Source organism: Cucurbita maxima, unplaced genomic scaffold (genome assembly GCF_002738345.1).
Source record: "Cucurbita maxima cultivar Rimu unplaced genomic scaffold, Cmax_1.0 Cma_Scf00011, whole genome shotgun sequence".
Taxonomy (NCBI): Eukaryota; Viridiplantae; Streptophyta; class Magnoliopsida; order Cucurbitales; family Cucurbitaceae; genus Cucurbita; species Cucurbita maxima.
In genome coordinates this window covers 3,688,130-3,705,065 of record NW_019272027.1, presented here as the reverse complement: position 1 = coordinate 3,705,065, position 16,936 = coordinate 3,688,130, and the positions used below count along the sequence as shown (strand labels likewise).

At 36.0% G+C, this 16,936-nt stretch overlaps 3 protein-coding genes across 3 annotated transcripts in view; 2 read left to right on the top strand and 1 right to left on the bottom strand.

Moving 5' to 3' along the window:
• Positions 1-288: 288 nt before the first annotated feature.
• Positions 289-899, top strand: LOC111486310 (auxin-induced protein 15A-like). Its single transcript, XM_023133385.1, has one exon. It carries the CDS (start codon positions 507-509, stop codon positions 795-797), a length of 291 nt encoding a protein of 96 aa, XP_022989153.1. The 5' UTR covers positions 289-506; the 3' UTR covers positions 798-899.
• Positions 900-9,360: 8,461 nt separating this feature from the next.
• Positions 9,361-9,874, top strand: LOC111486307 (auxin-responsive protein SAUR50-like). Its single transcript, XM_023133381.1, has one exon. The coding sequence runs from the start codon at positions 9,361-9,363 to the stop codon at positions 9,679-9,681; it is 321 nt and encodes a 106-aa protein (XP_022989149.1). The 3' UTR covers positions 9,682-9,874.
• A 4,329-nt stretch (positions 9,875-14,203) lies between these two features.
• Positions 14,204-16,936, bottom strand: part of LOC111486304 — a 3,888-nt gene continuing 1,155 nt past the window's right edge. Inside the window, exons 2-4 of the mRNA XM_023133379.1 lie at positions 15,947-16,000; positions 14,589-14,648; positions 14,204-14,503 (exon numbers count right to left, since the gene is read on the bottom strand). Of these exons, the coding sequence (XP_022989147.1) occupies positions 14,375-14,503; positions 14,589-14,648; positions 15,947-16,000 (243 nt within the window). The 3' untranslated portion in view covers positions 14,204-14,374. The remainder of the gene's footprint in view (positions 14,504-14,588; positions 14,649-15,946; positions 16,001-16,936) is intronic.

The window sequence follows — 16,936 nt, the reverse complement described above, 5'->3', positions numbered from 1 at the left end:
TTGTTATTCTTAAAAGCAATTCGAAACAAATAGGTAACGTGGTTATGTCACGGAGTCTCACAGTCATGTCGCAGAGCCGTAGAGTCTAATGTGAGTACAACACTTCATGTGGTTGAAGCACCAACTTCATATTCCAAGGACTTTCAGAAGGTTGGCTTGTTATGAAACGCCAACCATGGGATGCTTCTTCTATTTCTATCTTCTAAATTTCAGATTTTCTAAATTCTCTAACAACACCAACAACCAACAAAGTTTCTTAGCTGGTTGTCATCTAGAGACAAAGGTAGGCCATGATGTTTGTGCCTAAAGTATACAATATGGCCATTGCTCACATGAATATGATATCCCCATAATGTCTTGGAGGACAAATCCATGTGATTGGTAATGACTCATATCTCTCTACCATTCAATCTCATCTTCCTATATAAAGATCATGCAGTTGAGCTCAAAATCAACTCATTCTCCACATTCCAATTATCAAAAGAAATTTTCAGCTTAGTAACGCCATGGGTTTTCGGTTGCCTGGTATTGTTCATGCTAAGAAAAGTTTTCAACGATCTACATCAAGAGGAAATGGAGCATCTCCAAAGGGCGTAGATGTTCCAAAGGGGTACTTTACCGTTTATGTTGGCAAGGTACAAAAGAAGCGATTCCTCGTCCCACTGTCTTGTCTGAACCAACCTTCATTTCAAGATTTATTGAGTGAAGCAGAGGAAAAATTTGGATATGATCATCCAATGGGTGGCATCACAATTCCTTGCAGTGAAGAAACTTTCCTTAGTCTCACACAGAGTTAGGGATTGATTTACAAAAGTAGATAGCAGAGGACAATGATTAGAATAGCATACAATGTATACTCTTAACATTTTTGAATGAGAACTTGATTCTTTGAATTCAATCTGTTGTTTAGTGTTCATACTTCTTTCTAGTCAAGAATTTGTTGGTTGGAGGTCCCCATGACAAATGCTACAAAATTTCTAATTAAGAGACTAAATATTGTGATTAACAAAGTATTGAGAATGTCTTACCATGAAGCTAGTCTAATATTAGTTATCCGCTCCATACTTAGGATTAGGATTTGGAATCCGAATTCTGATGACCCCGAATTCTCCTGTGACATGGTTTCTTGTTTCTAAGAGTGAACACTATTCCCACAGACCAACACGGGTTGTTTCATTATGTTTGTTCCTTACTCATATGCTTCCTAGGAAAATTCCCACGAGCTCACCCAACATAAGATTGCTCCAAGTAAAGTACTCATAATTTTGGAGTTTTTATGACTGAGTCACCGAAAAGAAAGGTGCACCTTATTTGTATGGGTAGTGACTTCAACTTTTTTAAGTCTTTCTCAAGCATCCTATCCTCAAGATCACTTGCATTTGAATGCGGTCTTAGTTCATTCATGTACCCTTTCTTTACTTGGGTATCACACTAATACTCATAAATCTACCGCAAATTTAAGTGGGATCCATGCAAGGTTGTTCACCATTAGCAATGGTAGCTGAGATTGAACACCTTTCATTGAGAACCATGTTCTTGATGATAAGTTAGAAAGACAAAGCATGTGCTATCCATAAATGACACTAACATTTTGCCACTAATTTTCTTAGCTTTATTTGAAGGTGGGGTCATTTTCAGGATGTTCATTCTTGAATAGTTGTCGAAAATTTGTATACCAACAGATATAAAGTCAGAATCACTACCAATTCACTATCAACCACTTTGAGAACATACCCATGTGATGATCCGTTTCCACTGTTCATCCTGCAGTGGCACCAACATTAGCTTACCCACATTTGTGTGGACTTGTTGACCATTTATTGGTCGTCTATTTATACACATTATGTGATTTTATACCCTTATCATATCTTCATATTCTTTGGAGACACAGGTAGGCCATGAGTACTTTACCAACCTTCATTTCAAGATTTGTTGAGTGGAGCAGAAGAAGAATTTGGATATAATCATCCAATGGTGGCATCACTATTCCTTGCCGTGAAGACCATTTTCTCGATCTCACTTGTAGCTTGAATGGCTCATGAACCAGAGGGATTAGTGTTTAGAAATAGGTAGCATAGACATAGACAAAGGATTAGAAAAGTAAAGAATTGTAGAGTATACAGATTTAGGAAATGAGAGAATTTGATTCTTGGAAATGAAGTTGTTCTACATTGTTCATCTAACCTGATACTTCTTTTCAACTTGGAAGAATTAGAATTGGCACACAATATACTTTAAACAGGGCGATTATGATGTAAATATTACAATTTCAAAACTTCAGTTTATGATTATAACTTCACACCTTTTATGTTGTGAATCGTAATGATAACTCATTTAGTAGTGTGTTGAATTGAACATTGCAAAGATCTCAAGAAGTTGAAAAATGAATGAGAACGGCATAATTTGGGGAGTAAAATTCAGATTACATTATTGATCGAATATCTCAAGGAATCACTCCACAAACTAAATTAATTATGTCAAACTTAATGATTCTAAACATACCATCTAAACTACATAGAATTACAAAGAAACTTAACCCTTGGTTAATAGAAATCACAAATGCTCTTTTCCACATCTTTATAAGCAATGCTACGTTCTCCTCTTCAACTAATGTGGGATCTCATAATCTACCCCCCTTAGGGCCCAGCGTCCTCACTGGTACACCGCCCGATGTCTGGCTCTGATACCATTTGTACCCGCCCAAGTCCATTGCTAGTAGATGTTGTTCTCTTTGGGTTTTCTCTTCCGGGCATCCCCTCAAGGTTTTAAAACACATCTGGTAGGAGAGGTTTCCACACCCTTATAAACAATGTTTGGTTCTCCTCTCCAACTGATGTGGGATCTCATAATCCACCCCCATTGTGGCCCAACATCCTCACTAGCACACCGCTCGGTGTCTAGCTTTGATACCATTTGTAATAGCTCAAGTCCACCGCTAGCAGATATTGTCCTTTTTGGGCTTTCCCTTCCGAGCTCTCCCTCAAAGTTTAAAACACGTTTGGTAGGGAGAGGTTTCCACACCTTTATAAGCAATGCTTCGTTCTCCTCTCCAACCAATGTTGGATCTCATATCTATTTTACAAAGATAACATACATGGTTTTATATAGCCTCAAAATGAAAATTCTTGACCTTTCCCGAGACATTTCAAGAGTGGTAACTTACTTTATGACCATAATTAGTCATGGTTTAAATGAACTTTAAAATAAATAAAAAGTCTTAAAATACCATAACTTTAAATTATCATCTTCCCAAAATTAGTGACCATCTAAGAATAAAGGAAATTCATCTTCCTTGAAGTACATATTGTATGATTGAGATATCTTGATTCATATCACTTCCTTTCGAGAACATCCATACGACCCTTAACAACATACAATAATACAAAGTCTTAACAACAAATAAACCTCTGACATTTCAGTGAAACCAAACATTTTTCATCGCTTTGCAGTCACCTAGGTTCTTGACATGGGAATGTCCTAATTTTTCTGAGTTCTCTGTTAATACTAACAACCAGCATAGTTCCTTAGCAGGAACCCTTCCACATAGCTATTAAATGCAACTAAAATTTTGTTTCACCACAAGGACAACAAGGGCTTGAGAAACTCTGATATGTCCCTTATGCTATTAAAACTATAGAGATCTGTTCAACTTACTTCTCCAGTTGTTATTTGTAGACACAAGTAGGCCATGATGTTACTGCACAAGCCATACAGAATGACCAAATATTTGAAGTTCTCATAATGGCTTGGAAGACACATCATGTGACAGGCCATGGCCTAATGTCTCTCTAGAATTGAAGTTCATCTCCCTACCTTATCTCTATCTATGAGAAACTTAAGCCTTTCGTCTATATAAAGGTCATGTTATATGGATTCACAAGCAACAAGAGTCTTTCCACATTCCAATTCTCAAAAGTTTGGAACATATTATAACATGGGTTTCCGTTTACCAAGAATTGTTCATGCTATGCAAAGCCTTCAACGTTCTTCATCAACAGGAAATGGAGCATCTCCGAAGGCTGTCGATGTTCCAAAGGGGTACTTTACCGTATATGTTGGTAAGGTAGAAAAGCAGCGTTTTGTGATCCCACTATCTTTCTTGAACCAACCTTCATTTCAAGATTTGTTGAGTCAAGTAGAAGAAGAATTTGGATATGATCATCCAATGGGTGGCATCACAATTCCTTGCAGTGAAGAAACTTTCCTCAGTCTCACACAGAGTTGAGGGATTGATTTACAAAAGTAGATAGTAGAGGACAATGATTAGAATAGCATACAATGTATACTCTTAACATTTTTGAATGAGAACTTGATTCTTTGAATTCAATCTGTTGTTTAGTGTTCATACTTCTCTCTAGTTAAGAATTTGTTGGTTGAAGGTCCCTATGACAAAGGCTATCAAATTAAGAGACTAATTATTGTGATTAGTCCTACCAGGAAGCTAGACTGATATTAGATTGTGCGTTCGTACCTAGGATTAGGATCAGGATTTGGAATCCGAATTCTAATGACTCTGAAATTCTCTTACGACATGGTTTTTCGTTTCTAAGAGTGAAGATTATCCCCACAGACCAACACGAGTTGTTCTTTATTCCTTACTCATATGCTTCCTAGGAAAATTCCTATGAGGTCTCCCAACATAGGATTTGTAACGGTTCAAACCCACCACTGACAGATATTGTCCTCTTTGGGCTTTCTCTCAAGATTTTTAAAACGCGGGAGAGATTTCCACTCTTATAAGGAATGCTTTATTCTCCTCTCCAACTGATGTGGGATCTCACAACAGGATTGCTTCAACTGAAGTACTCTTAATTGGAGTTTTTATGACTGAGCCACCAAAAAAGAAAATACATCTTGTTTGTATAGGTAGTGGCTTCAGTACTTTTAAGTCTTTCTCAAGCATCCTATCCTCAAGATCACTTGCATTTGAATGCGGTCTTGGTTCATTCATGTACCCTTTCTTTACTCGGGTATCACACTGATACTCATAAATCTATCGCAAATTTAAATGAGATCCATGCAAGGTTGTTCACCAAGCAATGGTAGCTGAGATGGTAGAAAGACAAAGCATGTGATATCCATAAATGACTCTAAATACACCGCCATGACTTTTCCTAACTTCATTTGAAAGTGGATCCCTTTTAGGAAGTCCAGTCTGGAATCAACTCAGTCTCCTTTAATCAGCTTGAACTTACAGAGAAAATTGAAAATTGAAACATACTTCATTTCTTCACAAATTTATGGTCGGTAACAGCTCAAGCCCGCTGCTAGTACATATTATCAGCTTTTGTTTGTTTTGATCTGTTATGTATCGCCGTCAGCCTCACAGTTTTAAAACGTGTCTACTACAGAGAGGTTTCCACACCCTTATAAGAAATGTCAAGCACTGCTAGTAGATATTGTCTGCTTTGACCCATTACGTACCGTCGTCAGTCTCACGATTTTAAAATGCATCTACTAGGGAGAGGTGTCTACTTTGACCCATTACGTATCGTCGTCAGCCTCACGATTTTAAAACGCATCTACTAGGGAAAGGTTTCCACACCCTTATAAGGAAGGTTTCATTCTCCTCTCCAACCGATGTGGGATCTCAAAATCCACCCTCCTTGGAAGCCTAGCGTCCTCGCTAGCATACCACCCAGTGTCTGACTCTGATACTATGTGTAACAGCCCAAACCTACTACTAGTAGATATTGTCCGCTATGGCCCATTATTTAACGCCGTCAGCCTCACAGTTTTAAAATGCATCTACCTAGGAAGAGGTTTTCACACTCTTATAAAAAATGTTTCGTTCTCCTCTCCAAACCAACGTGAGGATCTCATAATGTCTATACCGAATCACAAAAGATTCAATCCTTGAATAACCTTATATTTATTTGGAAAAGTACTACAAATGAACGTGGAATAGGTAAGGTAGAACCGTTGGGGCACATGTACTCTATGCTGGGGAAGAATGAGCTTTTGAGGTTTGGGCCTTTGGGGGAGATGGGCTTAAAAATAAGATAGAGGAGTTGTTTGGGGTTTTGAATAACCATAACAATATAAAATATCAACCCAAGGAAAGGAAAGTAAGGTCCAGATCAGATTCACAATTTTAAAACGTGTCTGCTGTGTTGAGATTTCACACTCTTCTAAGGAATGTTTTGTTCCCCTCTCCAACCGATGTAGAAGTAACCTATTACATCATTGAAACATTGTAAATCTAGAAGTCTTTGTTATTATTATTATTGTAAATGTAGATGAAAATTTAATATCCGAACCAGATTTCAAGAACTTTTGGCATCCCTATCGACAAAGGGCAAAATGATGGTAATGGTACTTCAAGCTATACCAAGAGGTGTTGGGGCCCTCAAAATGTGTAGTCATGCTCAATCCTTGCATTAGTTACGCCACAAATCTTGGTTAACATATGAATGTGTGTGGATCCAATTTATTGAAGCCCTAAAAAGCACTTCAATTTTGAAGTCAATTTAGGGCTATCACTTTCTTTTTGGGGTGCTAATAGTTCTTATGCCTCCCTTGGTAACATGATAGAACATGGGAAGGGAAACACATCTTTGTTGAATCAATCAATCTCCTCGAGTAGATTGGCTATGTGCGATCACACCTCAATTGGAGAGGGCAACGAGTGTCACGCTGGACTTCGAAGGGGGGTGGATTGTGAGATACCACATCGGTTGGAGAGGGGAATGAAACATTCTTTATAAAAGTGTAAAAATCTCTCCCTAGCAGACGCGTTTTAAAAACCATGAGATTGACAGCGATACATAATGGGCCGAAGCGGACAATATCTGCTAGCGGGGTTAGGTGGAGCAATGAGTATTATCCGTCCCCAGCCCCATATGTTGAGGATTGTTGGGAGGGAGTTCCACGTGTGCTAATTTAGTAGATGATCGTATGAGTTTATAAGGAAAGAATACATCTCCATTCGTACGAGACCTTTTGGGGAGAGTCGCATCAGAGACATCTTAAGTGGTTCTTTTCAGGAGAGTCGCATCGAAGACATCTTTATCTGAGGAGGAGGATTCGTCGTCCGGCTCCTCATAAATGATGTTAGGATCGGTCGGCTCATCCTCGAAATCCGAAAAGAAAACAGAGACAACTTCTTGTTTCATTGATAGAGAGAAAAATACTAAATAGGATTTGAAGACACTCTCATTCACATCAATTGAAGCAGGCAAGAAGGGCACAGGAGCTACCCTTTGACGAATGCAAGCAAAGTCGCTTGCTTACTCTCCGTTGGCGGCCAGGAAGGAGGCATTGAAATCAAACTAGACCATAAGTCAAGAGGCATTTGGGAAGCAACCTGGCCAAACTTCTATCAAGTCGACCACTACATAAATAAAGAGATCCATATACCAGTCATGAGCGATAGTGAAGCCGTTAGAGGCGGAAGCTGTAGCTTCTAGGACGAAGCCGAGCCACTAATGGAGTGGGAAGGAGCCACTAATGCCAGCTAAATCTAATTTAGTTTCCTACGAGGAACTCCTAGAGAGGGAGGTGGGCATTTATGTGGATAGTGTCCTTTCTCATTTATGTGAAATAATTAAAAAAATGAATAACTGGACGACGTAACCGAGCTCAAGGGTTGGGTTACAGATTCTGTTTTAATTATTAGGGTCACCAACCTAACCGATCCAATTTTTTGAGTTAGTCCAAAAAAAAAAAATCTCAACCCAATCCAACTGAACCCGTAAACGATCGTAACCAACCTATATAACTATTTTTTTTTTCAATTTGAACGAGAGCGGAAATTTAGAACACATTACGGGTTGAATTGACATTTATTTCATTAATTTATTTCGTCTTTTTGTCAGATTTACTACAAAAACATTAATACAAAATACTATTGTTGTTCATTTTTGGAACGACCTTGAGATTCCGTTGCATATTGGACACTAATACTATACTCTAGTGAAGACGTATGTGAACCGTACATTTGTCAATGCCTATGGAAGGGCTCGTTAAGCTTACTAAGCTGAGGAAATGAAACTCGGGAGTCAAAAGAGAGAAAAATCCATCCAACTCGATCTCAATCAAGATGAGGCATTTGTAGTCTCTAGCGTTGTTTCCATTGTCACTTTACATACAAATTTTTTGTGAGATAACGAGGAACTCTATAATTACCCGTGCAAAAGAGTTTAAGTATTGTAATGTATAGGTCAACCTAGTAACACCCTACTCAACATTGCGGCCAAAGAACTTACGTGGACCTAGGACTAGATTAATTCTATGTATCCATTTCATTTCAATGCATCATATATTCATATCCACATGTTCTTAACGAGCATCACGAGACAAAAAATGATTACCAAGTGCACTAGTATAGATGTCCACAAGGGCATGACAGGGATGAAGAAGTCTTCTCCGTTCCTAGCTTTGCCACTTATTTCATTTCCCGTGCCTCCAAAATTCTTAATTTATCTTTATAGGAATCGGGGCAGAAATTTCACGTACGAAATTTGCAGAGATCAATTTACCCACGGTAAATTTACTGTTCATTATTCTTTTAAAAAATAGTTATTTTAAAATTTTTATTTTTTAATATAATTTTTATTTTAAACATTAGTTTAAGAAATAACTAATTTAATTTTTTTAATAGGACTAAAAATAGAAATATTTCTATTGAAAAATATATTTATATTAAGTTGGCTGAGTACCGTGTCGGAAACTCGATGGGACGGGACGGAAACTCGATGGGACGGGATGGAGAAAAAAACCTTTCTCATTCCCTCACTCATTTCCTGTTTTATCGTTAAAACGGAGATTCTCCACTTTATTCGAGACCGGTAAAATCGAATTTCTATACACAGGAGTAGCCCAACAAACTAAAAAAACACAAGTGAATTTATAATTTGATAACTAGACAGAAAGTTATTATTTATACCAACAAAATAAAAATTAAAAAAATTAAAAAAAAACACTTTTGGATAAATATCCATTTGATTGAAATCAAGGAACCCACAAATTCCAAATTGCATAAACACATCAAATCAAACAAACAGTTTCTTCAAGAACAAGCAAAGAACAAAACAGATGAAAAAAAAAAAAAAAAAAAAAAAAAAAAAAAAAAAAAAAAAAAAAAAAAAAAAAAAAAAAAAAANAAAAAAAAAAAAAAAAAAAAAAAAAAAAAAAAAAAAAAAAAAAAAAAAAAAAAAAAAAAAAAAAAAAAAAAAAAAAAACAGAGAGCCACCGAAGGCAGAGGGCCCCGATTGGTCATTTGGAGGCCCAACAATGGCGACTGCACCCCATGGCGATGGCTCCCACCTTCCCCCTCCCCGCTCTTCTCTCTCAGTACAACATCCGTGCTCTCTCCATAAATACCCAATTTCTTTCCAAATCGGAACTGAAATTTTCCAAATGGCGATCCGAAAACCGGCTATACACACGGCGGCACTCAAGCAGATTGTGAAGCGCTGCTCCAGTCTAGGGCGGAAGCAAGAGGCCGCGGTGGCGGCGACTGCGACGGCTGGATTTGACGATGTTCCCAAGGGACATTTCGCCGTCTACGTCGGCGAGAATCGGAGCCGATATGTCGTCCCGATCTCGCTCTTGACTCACCCCGATTTTCAGTGCCTCCTCCGCCTTGCCGAGGAGGAATTCGGTTTCCACCACCACATGGGCCTTACTATCCCTTGTGAAGAGGTGGTTTTCCGCTCACTCACCGCCGCTCTCAAATGAACCAACCACCACTAAAATGCACAAATTCCACTTTTTTTTTTTCCTTCTCTCTTGGAGAAATGATTATATCTACCGACAGTTTTTCACCGTTGGATGCACAAAATTCTAAATCCAACGGATTGCAAGCCATGTGGAATAATTTTTAGCTGGTTTATTTTATTATTTTTAACCATTTGAAGGTTTTTTTTTTTTTTTTTTTAAATTTTAATTGATGAACCAATCTCCAAAATATGTATAAATATATTTTCGTAGGCATGCTTCATATCCAAATATAATTCTCTTTTTATTTATTTATATATAAATTTATAACTAAAACAAACGCATCTCAACCGTTCAATATAATTAAAAATTTATTGGATACGTATTTAAATATTTGATCAATAATCTAATCAACTTTAACTACTGAACCCAAATCATAAACATTCTGTTGAATTAGATTTTTGTTCCAATCTAAAAACAGAGTTGCAATCTTACCCAACCTCAACCCTTTTAAAAAAATTAAAAATATTTAGCGTTTTTGTAATGGGGTTAGTGATTCATTGAATGAGTTTTATAAAATTTTAGAAATTAATATAAGATGTACGGTGAATAAATATAATTTTTTTTAAATAATTAAAAAAAAAACAACCTGACAATCCAATCCGTAGTTTGAATGGTTCGAGTTTCTTTGTATCTATATATAATATTTTCCTAACTAATTTTTTGTTAAGGATATTTAATAATAAATTATTGTTTACCATATATATTATATTTGATATTTTATTATAAGGCAAATATCTAATATTTGCCTTATTATCGTATCTTTCTATTTATGTTATTTCCATTTATTACTATTTCCATATCCTTGTAATTTATTTGATTATAAATATGATAACTTTCACACCATTTAGGTGCGGTGGATTAATCAAACATTCACATTTTTTTTCATTATTAGTTTTATTTATTTATCACCGTTTTTAATTTTAATATAATATATATTCCTTTAAACCCCTCTTTGGGAATAATCATTACCATACTTTTGAGATGTCAATTACTAAAATATAACTAATTCCCATCATACTGTTTTCCAACTTTTTCTTAAACAAATATATATAAATAAATAATAATTAATTAATTAATGTTAAATTGGTCGAACGAGCTAGTTGAAGTTTCAAACAATTCAGATGAAAACCTCGGTTAGGAGATTGAGTCCTCTAACATGGCGGAACGGGAGAATTTGTTTGATCTCTAATTCTCTCTGAAGTAAAAAAAAAAACATAAACGAAATGAGATCACATCTGAATTAGAGCGGTTTTAAGAATATGACAGTTACGAAAGACTTAAAAAAATTGAAAGTTACTCGGGCAGTTATAAAAACTCAGAAATTAAGTTGGCCTAGTTTTGAGCAATTTGGGTGATCTCTTAAATTTTTTTCTAAAAAGTACGTGGGTGATGATAAAATATGCAAAAAGAACTCGTGCTCGTTTGTGGGAATGATCTTTACTCTTAAAAGAACTTCAAGACAAGTATGTAACGTGTTCAAAACTGTTCTAAAACGAGAAGAGAGTCATAAAGAGACGGATAGTTTTGTCTCGTTAGATATATAAGAGAGTAAGTTTAAAATAGAGATCGTTTTTGTATCCTGCCGTTATTAAGAATAGATAAGTCGTAAGATCTAAATCCGACAATTTTTAGAAACCAGTCTCGTTGTAGCGGTCTTATTAAATAATTTATGATTAATATATTATAGAAAATGAGTGAAGATGAGACAATGGGAAGGGAGGGCTCGTGTGGGAGAGATGGGTGGGGTTTGTTGTATGGGGAGAAAAGCAACATTGCATTTTGTTCTACATGGGAGAGGAAACAAAAGAATATGGTAGGGTACCCCTTGTCTCATTTGGTATGTTTTTCGTGTCTCGCTCCGTTCGGGGAGAAATTATTCGAGGAGGTCGCTACAAATAGCTTCACATTGTTGGATGCATGAGAGAAATTATTAGAAGTGTTCGTGGGTTGGGTCGGGTCGAGTTTAAACATGTTTTAGAACCAATCCAATTGCCCGAGTTGTAAATTTTTCAACCCATATAACTTTTATAAAACTAATGTTGACCCAATCGTAAATTTTTTGAGTCGGGTTGGTTTGGATTGTTTGGATCGTTTATTCAATTTTTTTGTTCTAAATAAAAGTAAAATGTTAACTCAACTGAACTAAGGCAATTGAATTTTCCTGTTCAACACATTGTGAAAGATGGAGTTAATCCTCAGAAGGTATGTGGGTAATAGGCCTTTCTTACTCCTGATAAGGTATGAGGGTAATAGGCATTTCCTACCTCTGAAGGTATGTGGGTAATTCACACTGCAGTATTATACAGAATCAGCAAAAACCGTAACCCAATCAAACTCAAATAAGTTCATGACCAATAGACTCAGTTGGGTTGATCTGAGTTTTTTTTTTTTTTTTGGGTCATTAGGTTTTTTTAACACTCTTGGAAATTGTAAAAATACCTCGAGATTTTGTATGGTCTAAAAATCGCATCAAATGACCAAAACTTAAATTAAAATGAGAGTAATTAACACGTAACTAGCTCCAATCTAAACGTTAGTCAACTAATTAAAAAATATATGATCGAACATTCTACGTTGAATTACTCGAGCGATCTTATGCTAGGAAGTAGGGCACAACACTAGGCATTGGCCAAAGGGGTATCAAAAGGAACCCTTTAAAGAAGGTTTAGATGCAAAGGGAGAGGGCCATACAAAAGCTTCAATGGCCAACATAAATGGCCAACAGCTCATACAATCCCAAAACTGAGCTGGTTTCAGCCCAATAGGGATTGACCCACCAATTTTTAGTTTAATATTAACCCTAATTTAAGGATTTTTGAACCGTTTTAGGGTTAGCTCGAGAGACCGAATTGTCGACGTTTAGATAGGAATTAATGGTTTATTCATTGAGTTATGTTCAGGGTTGACTAATTAAAGTTTTTTATTCCCGTGAAGTGGAATTACCAAATTGTGAGATCTCACATCAGTTGAAGAGGAGAACGAAACATTTTTTTATAAGGGTGTGAAAATTTCTCCTTAGTAGACACATTTTGAAAATTGTGAGACTGGTAACATATGTAATGGGCCAAAGTGAACAATATCTATTAGCGATGTACTCAGGCTATTACAAATGGTATCAGAGCTATGGGCTTAGAGGTGGGTGAATTGTGAGATCTCATAACATTTCTTATAAGGGTGTGGAAACCTCTACTAGTGGATGTGTTTTAAAATCGTGAGACTGACGGTGATAATCACCGTAAATTGGTAAATTTCTTTTTTATTTCAAATATTATATTAAGGTTTTTTTAAGAATTTCTCCCATGCAATAATTGGAGACATCTCGATCTCAATCGAGCTAAAGCTTATCTCCAAAATTAAAATCATAATTAGTCTATCAAATAACTAAAAATATTAATTTTAAATAAGGAAGCTTATCTAAAAAATCAATAATTCAAGCTCTACCTTTAATTAAATAAAATAAATGAGCATCACTTTTTAATTTCTTTTTTTTTTTTTCTAATAATATGTTTTTAGAATTTCGTTATTAATAATTGTTGAGATTTTTTAGAGTCGATGATGACTTTATGAAGTGATGCTATCATCGACGTTATTTTCTATCTGTATGCACATTTTGTCGGCATAATTGCAATAATGTTCATCACCAAACATTCATGATTTAATATTTTCACGAAACTACGTAATCATTCAAATAGGAAATACCTAATCTAACTCTAAGGCATTATGACAGGAAAGTATCTTGCAATCACATTAATCTAATCCTTAAACAAAATCTTAAGATTAGTGACAAAATCTTTGGACCGAACCCAAATTAATATGTTTTATCATATTCGAAGGGCAAAGAAGATTTACCCAACTTTGTACTTACTTTAAAATCAGGTCTCTCAACTCGAGACGTGTAATTCTAAAATACAAGAGAGACTAAGACTTATATAACTCAAATCAAGGTATAAAATCATGAATTCAAGAGATCGATTTTTCTTTCCACTGTAATTCACCTAAAGAAACCAAAATTGAAATCGATCCAACCTTGTTGGCCATTGAAGTTGTTGATCTCATCGGTAACAATGTGGGACTATTGTCTTGTGGAGCAAAAACGAGGGTGAGGAAGAAAAAGAGTTAATCGAGAGAGGAAAAAAATTAGAAGAGATTTTAAAACGACGTGGGGCTATTGTCTTTGGACTTTTGCTTCCAAGGTTTCTCCTCAAGGTTTTAAAACGTGTCTGTTAAAGAGAGGTTTCCACACTCTTGTAAGAAATGTTCGGTCCATTTTCCAACCGATGTGAGATCTCACAAAAAGACTTACGAACGATAAATGAGATTCATGAAATCTCTTTTTATTCATCATTTTCTTGTCTTACTATTATGAAAGATAAACCTTATACTTTTATTCAGCTTTTCAAAAAAAAAAAAATTAATTAATTAATTAACTTTTTATTTGTCCCATATAAGATTCTTCACTATGTGAGGCTTTACCTCATTATTGGTTTCAAAGCAAATGGCTCATTTAAATTTTACTTCAAAGAATGTAATCTCCACAGTCCAACCTTCCATGACATGATCAATGGAGCTCTTAAATAGCCTCCTATCCCCATCTCTCTACACTTTGTTCTCTCTTTCCCTCTCCAATTCTAACGATCGCAATCATGAGTACCTAAACAAAAACTTCTTCGTTGTCCTCGAAACTCAGATTTAGCGTTTGTAACTTGAAACCTGCGCTTTGTATGGTCTCGATCAAGCTCGAGGCCACTCCGGTCGATTGTATTGTTATTTGCTTTGTGAGCTAGAACAAGAGGAGAAGAAAAAAAACTGTTTAGGCGAGTTGGTAGAATACGGGTCGGTTGCTAACAACTAATGATCATACAAACCTCAACAGATGCAATGCCCTCAACAACTTGAACCTTTAATGCAGTGGCACCCTCAGTTTGCTACAGAAGAACAGTAAGAATATGCAATTTTAGACTTCAATATCACTTCAAACAATAACTAAACCCGAATTCAAAAAGAAGCTAATACATCATTTGTGCTCTCTTAGCATACTTCAAGATCTTCAAAAGAACTAGAAATTTGAAGTTAACTTAACACTTCCCTTTCGCTTCAGCACATTCTACTAAATTTCAATGCTTTCGATATCTCACCGAACACTGAAGAAGTGAACACACAAAGATATACATGCATAGCATAGCAATATCTAACTTGATGAGCTGATCGAATTGGCAGAGATAAGACGAGTTGGGTAAAATACAGTACCAAACGGCTTCAAGGGCTGTGACAATGCTACCAAATGTAATCCATTAAGAGTGAGTTTGGTACCGCTTGTAGAACGATGGAAAGTGCTATTAACTAATAAAAGCCATTTTCCAATCTTAGGTGTTTGGTCACATAGTCAAAAAGCAATTTTAAAAATCCTAAGATCACAAATGCTTTGGGAGGAAACACTTAGGTACTTGTAGAAAAAAGTCCATCAACTAAAATGTGAGATGTCACGTTGATTGGAGAGAGAAACGAGTGACAACGAGGAAAACGAAACATTCTTTATAAAGGGTGTGGAAACTTTTCCCTAGCAGACGCATTTTAAAAACCTTGAGGGAAGGGAAAGCCCAAAGAGGACAATATCTCCTAGCGGTGGGTTTGGGCTGTTACAGATGGTATCAAAACTAGACACCAGACAATGTGCTAGCGAGTAGGCTAAGCCCCGAAGGGGAGTGGACACTGAAGAGGATGGATTGGGGGGTCCCACATCGATTGGAGAAGGGAACGAGTACTAGCGGGGATGCTAGGCCCAAAGGTGGGTGAATTGTGAGAACCCACATCGATTGGGGAGGAGAACAAATCATTTTTTATAAGAGTGTTGAAACCTCTCCCTAACAGACGCGTTTTAAAAACCTTGAAGAGAAGCCCGAAAGAGAAAGTCCAAAGAGGACAATATCTACTAGTGGTAGGCTTGGGCTGTTACAAAGGTCTACTCTCAAAACTATATCCCAAACTCGCTCCTACAATTATAAGCTTCAACAAATTGGTAGAGATAAAAGAAGAGCAAATCTCATTTCGGAAGTCATAAAAATTGAGAGCACCATGATCTTATTTCGGTCTTATCGAAGTTGTAGATTCATCAACAGAAAGCAGCTCATCCATTGTAAAAAAAAAAAGTACGTTTCAAAGCCATTCGACTAACAAAAAACAAACAACAGGACATAGAAGGTGTTAGGATGATAAGACAATGTACCTCCAACGCCTCAGTTACAGAAGGAATAGCTGATTCATTTAGAGTCCCCTCTGCCTTCAGAAACGAAGGTTAACCATTAGAGAAACCTCAAGCAATTCAAAGTTATAATGCTGCAAATCCTAGAATGAGCACAGTTCATAAACAACTTAAATCTTTAAGAATTAGGGAAAATTTCAATTTTTGCCGTTAAGTGAACAAGTCAATTTTAACCTTAAACTTTTTGAACACTATACTTGAAATAACTAGTCCATTTAATACCCACTTTAGCTAAGTTTCCAAATTTTAAAAAAGATATGTAACTATCTCTACTCATTCTTGTAGATAGATTAGACTATTTTTCTAAGTATTGGTTATTCTAATCTTGTTGGATGCTTCAAATCAGGAAGATTGGACATTGTGTTGCTAAGCTTGGTTAGGACACAATCCATTCGTAATGGTATGATATTGTCCTCTTTGAGAATAAAGTCTCGTGAGTTTGCTTTTGCTTTCCCCAAAAAGTTTCATATCAATGAAAATGTATTCCTTACTTATAAACTCATAATTAACCCCTTAATTAGCCGATGTGGGACTCCTCTTCCAACAAACCTCAACAAGCTTGTGCACTAGGTTCGAGTGTTTTCGTGATTATGATTGGACATTTCTTTGATATGATTGTGAGTGTTTTGTTAGTTAACTTTTGTATGATTTATTGGTTGGTTCATGGCGATTTCCAAGTTTACTTTTGAAGATGAACACATAGTCAAGTTCATAATTAACTTGAAAATTAATCTGACTACTTAGGTACAGGGCCAGAAATTGAACTTTTTCCTTCGAATTAAGCAGCTAAAAGTTTAAAGCATATCGAAATTCTCGTTCCACCAAATCAACATGCGCTCGCAATCTTCAGCAAAACACGCAGATAAACACAAAAAAAAAAAAAAAAAAAAAAAAAAAAAAAAAAAAAAAAAAAAAAAAAAAAAAAAAAAAAAAAAAAAAAAAAAAAAAAAAAAA

Coding starts and splice junctions, on each gene's coding strand:
- LOC111486310 (XM_023133385.1), top strand. CDS start 507: ATGGGTTTTCGGTTGCCTGGTATTGTTCATGCTAAGAAAAGTTTTCAA.
- LOC111486307 (XM_023133381.1), top strand. CDS start 9,361: ATGGCGATCCGAAAACCGGCTATACACACGGCGGCACTCAAGCAGATT.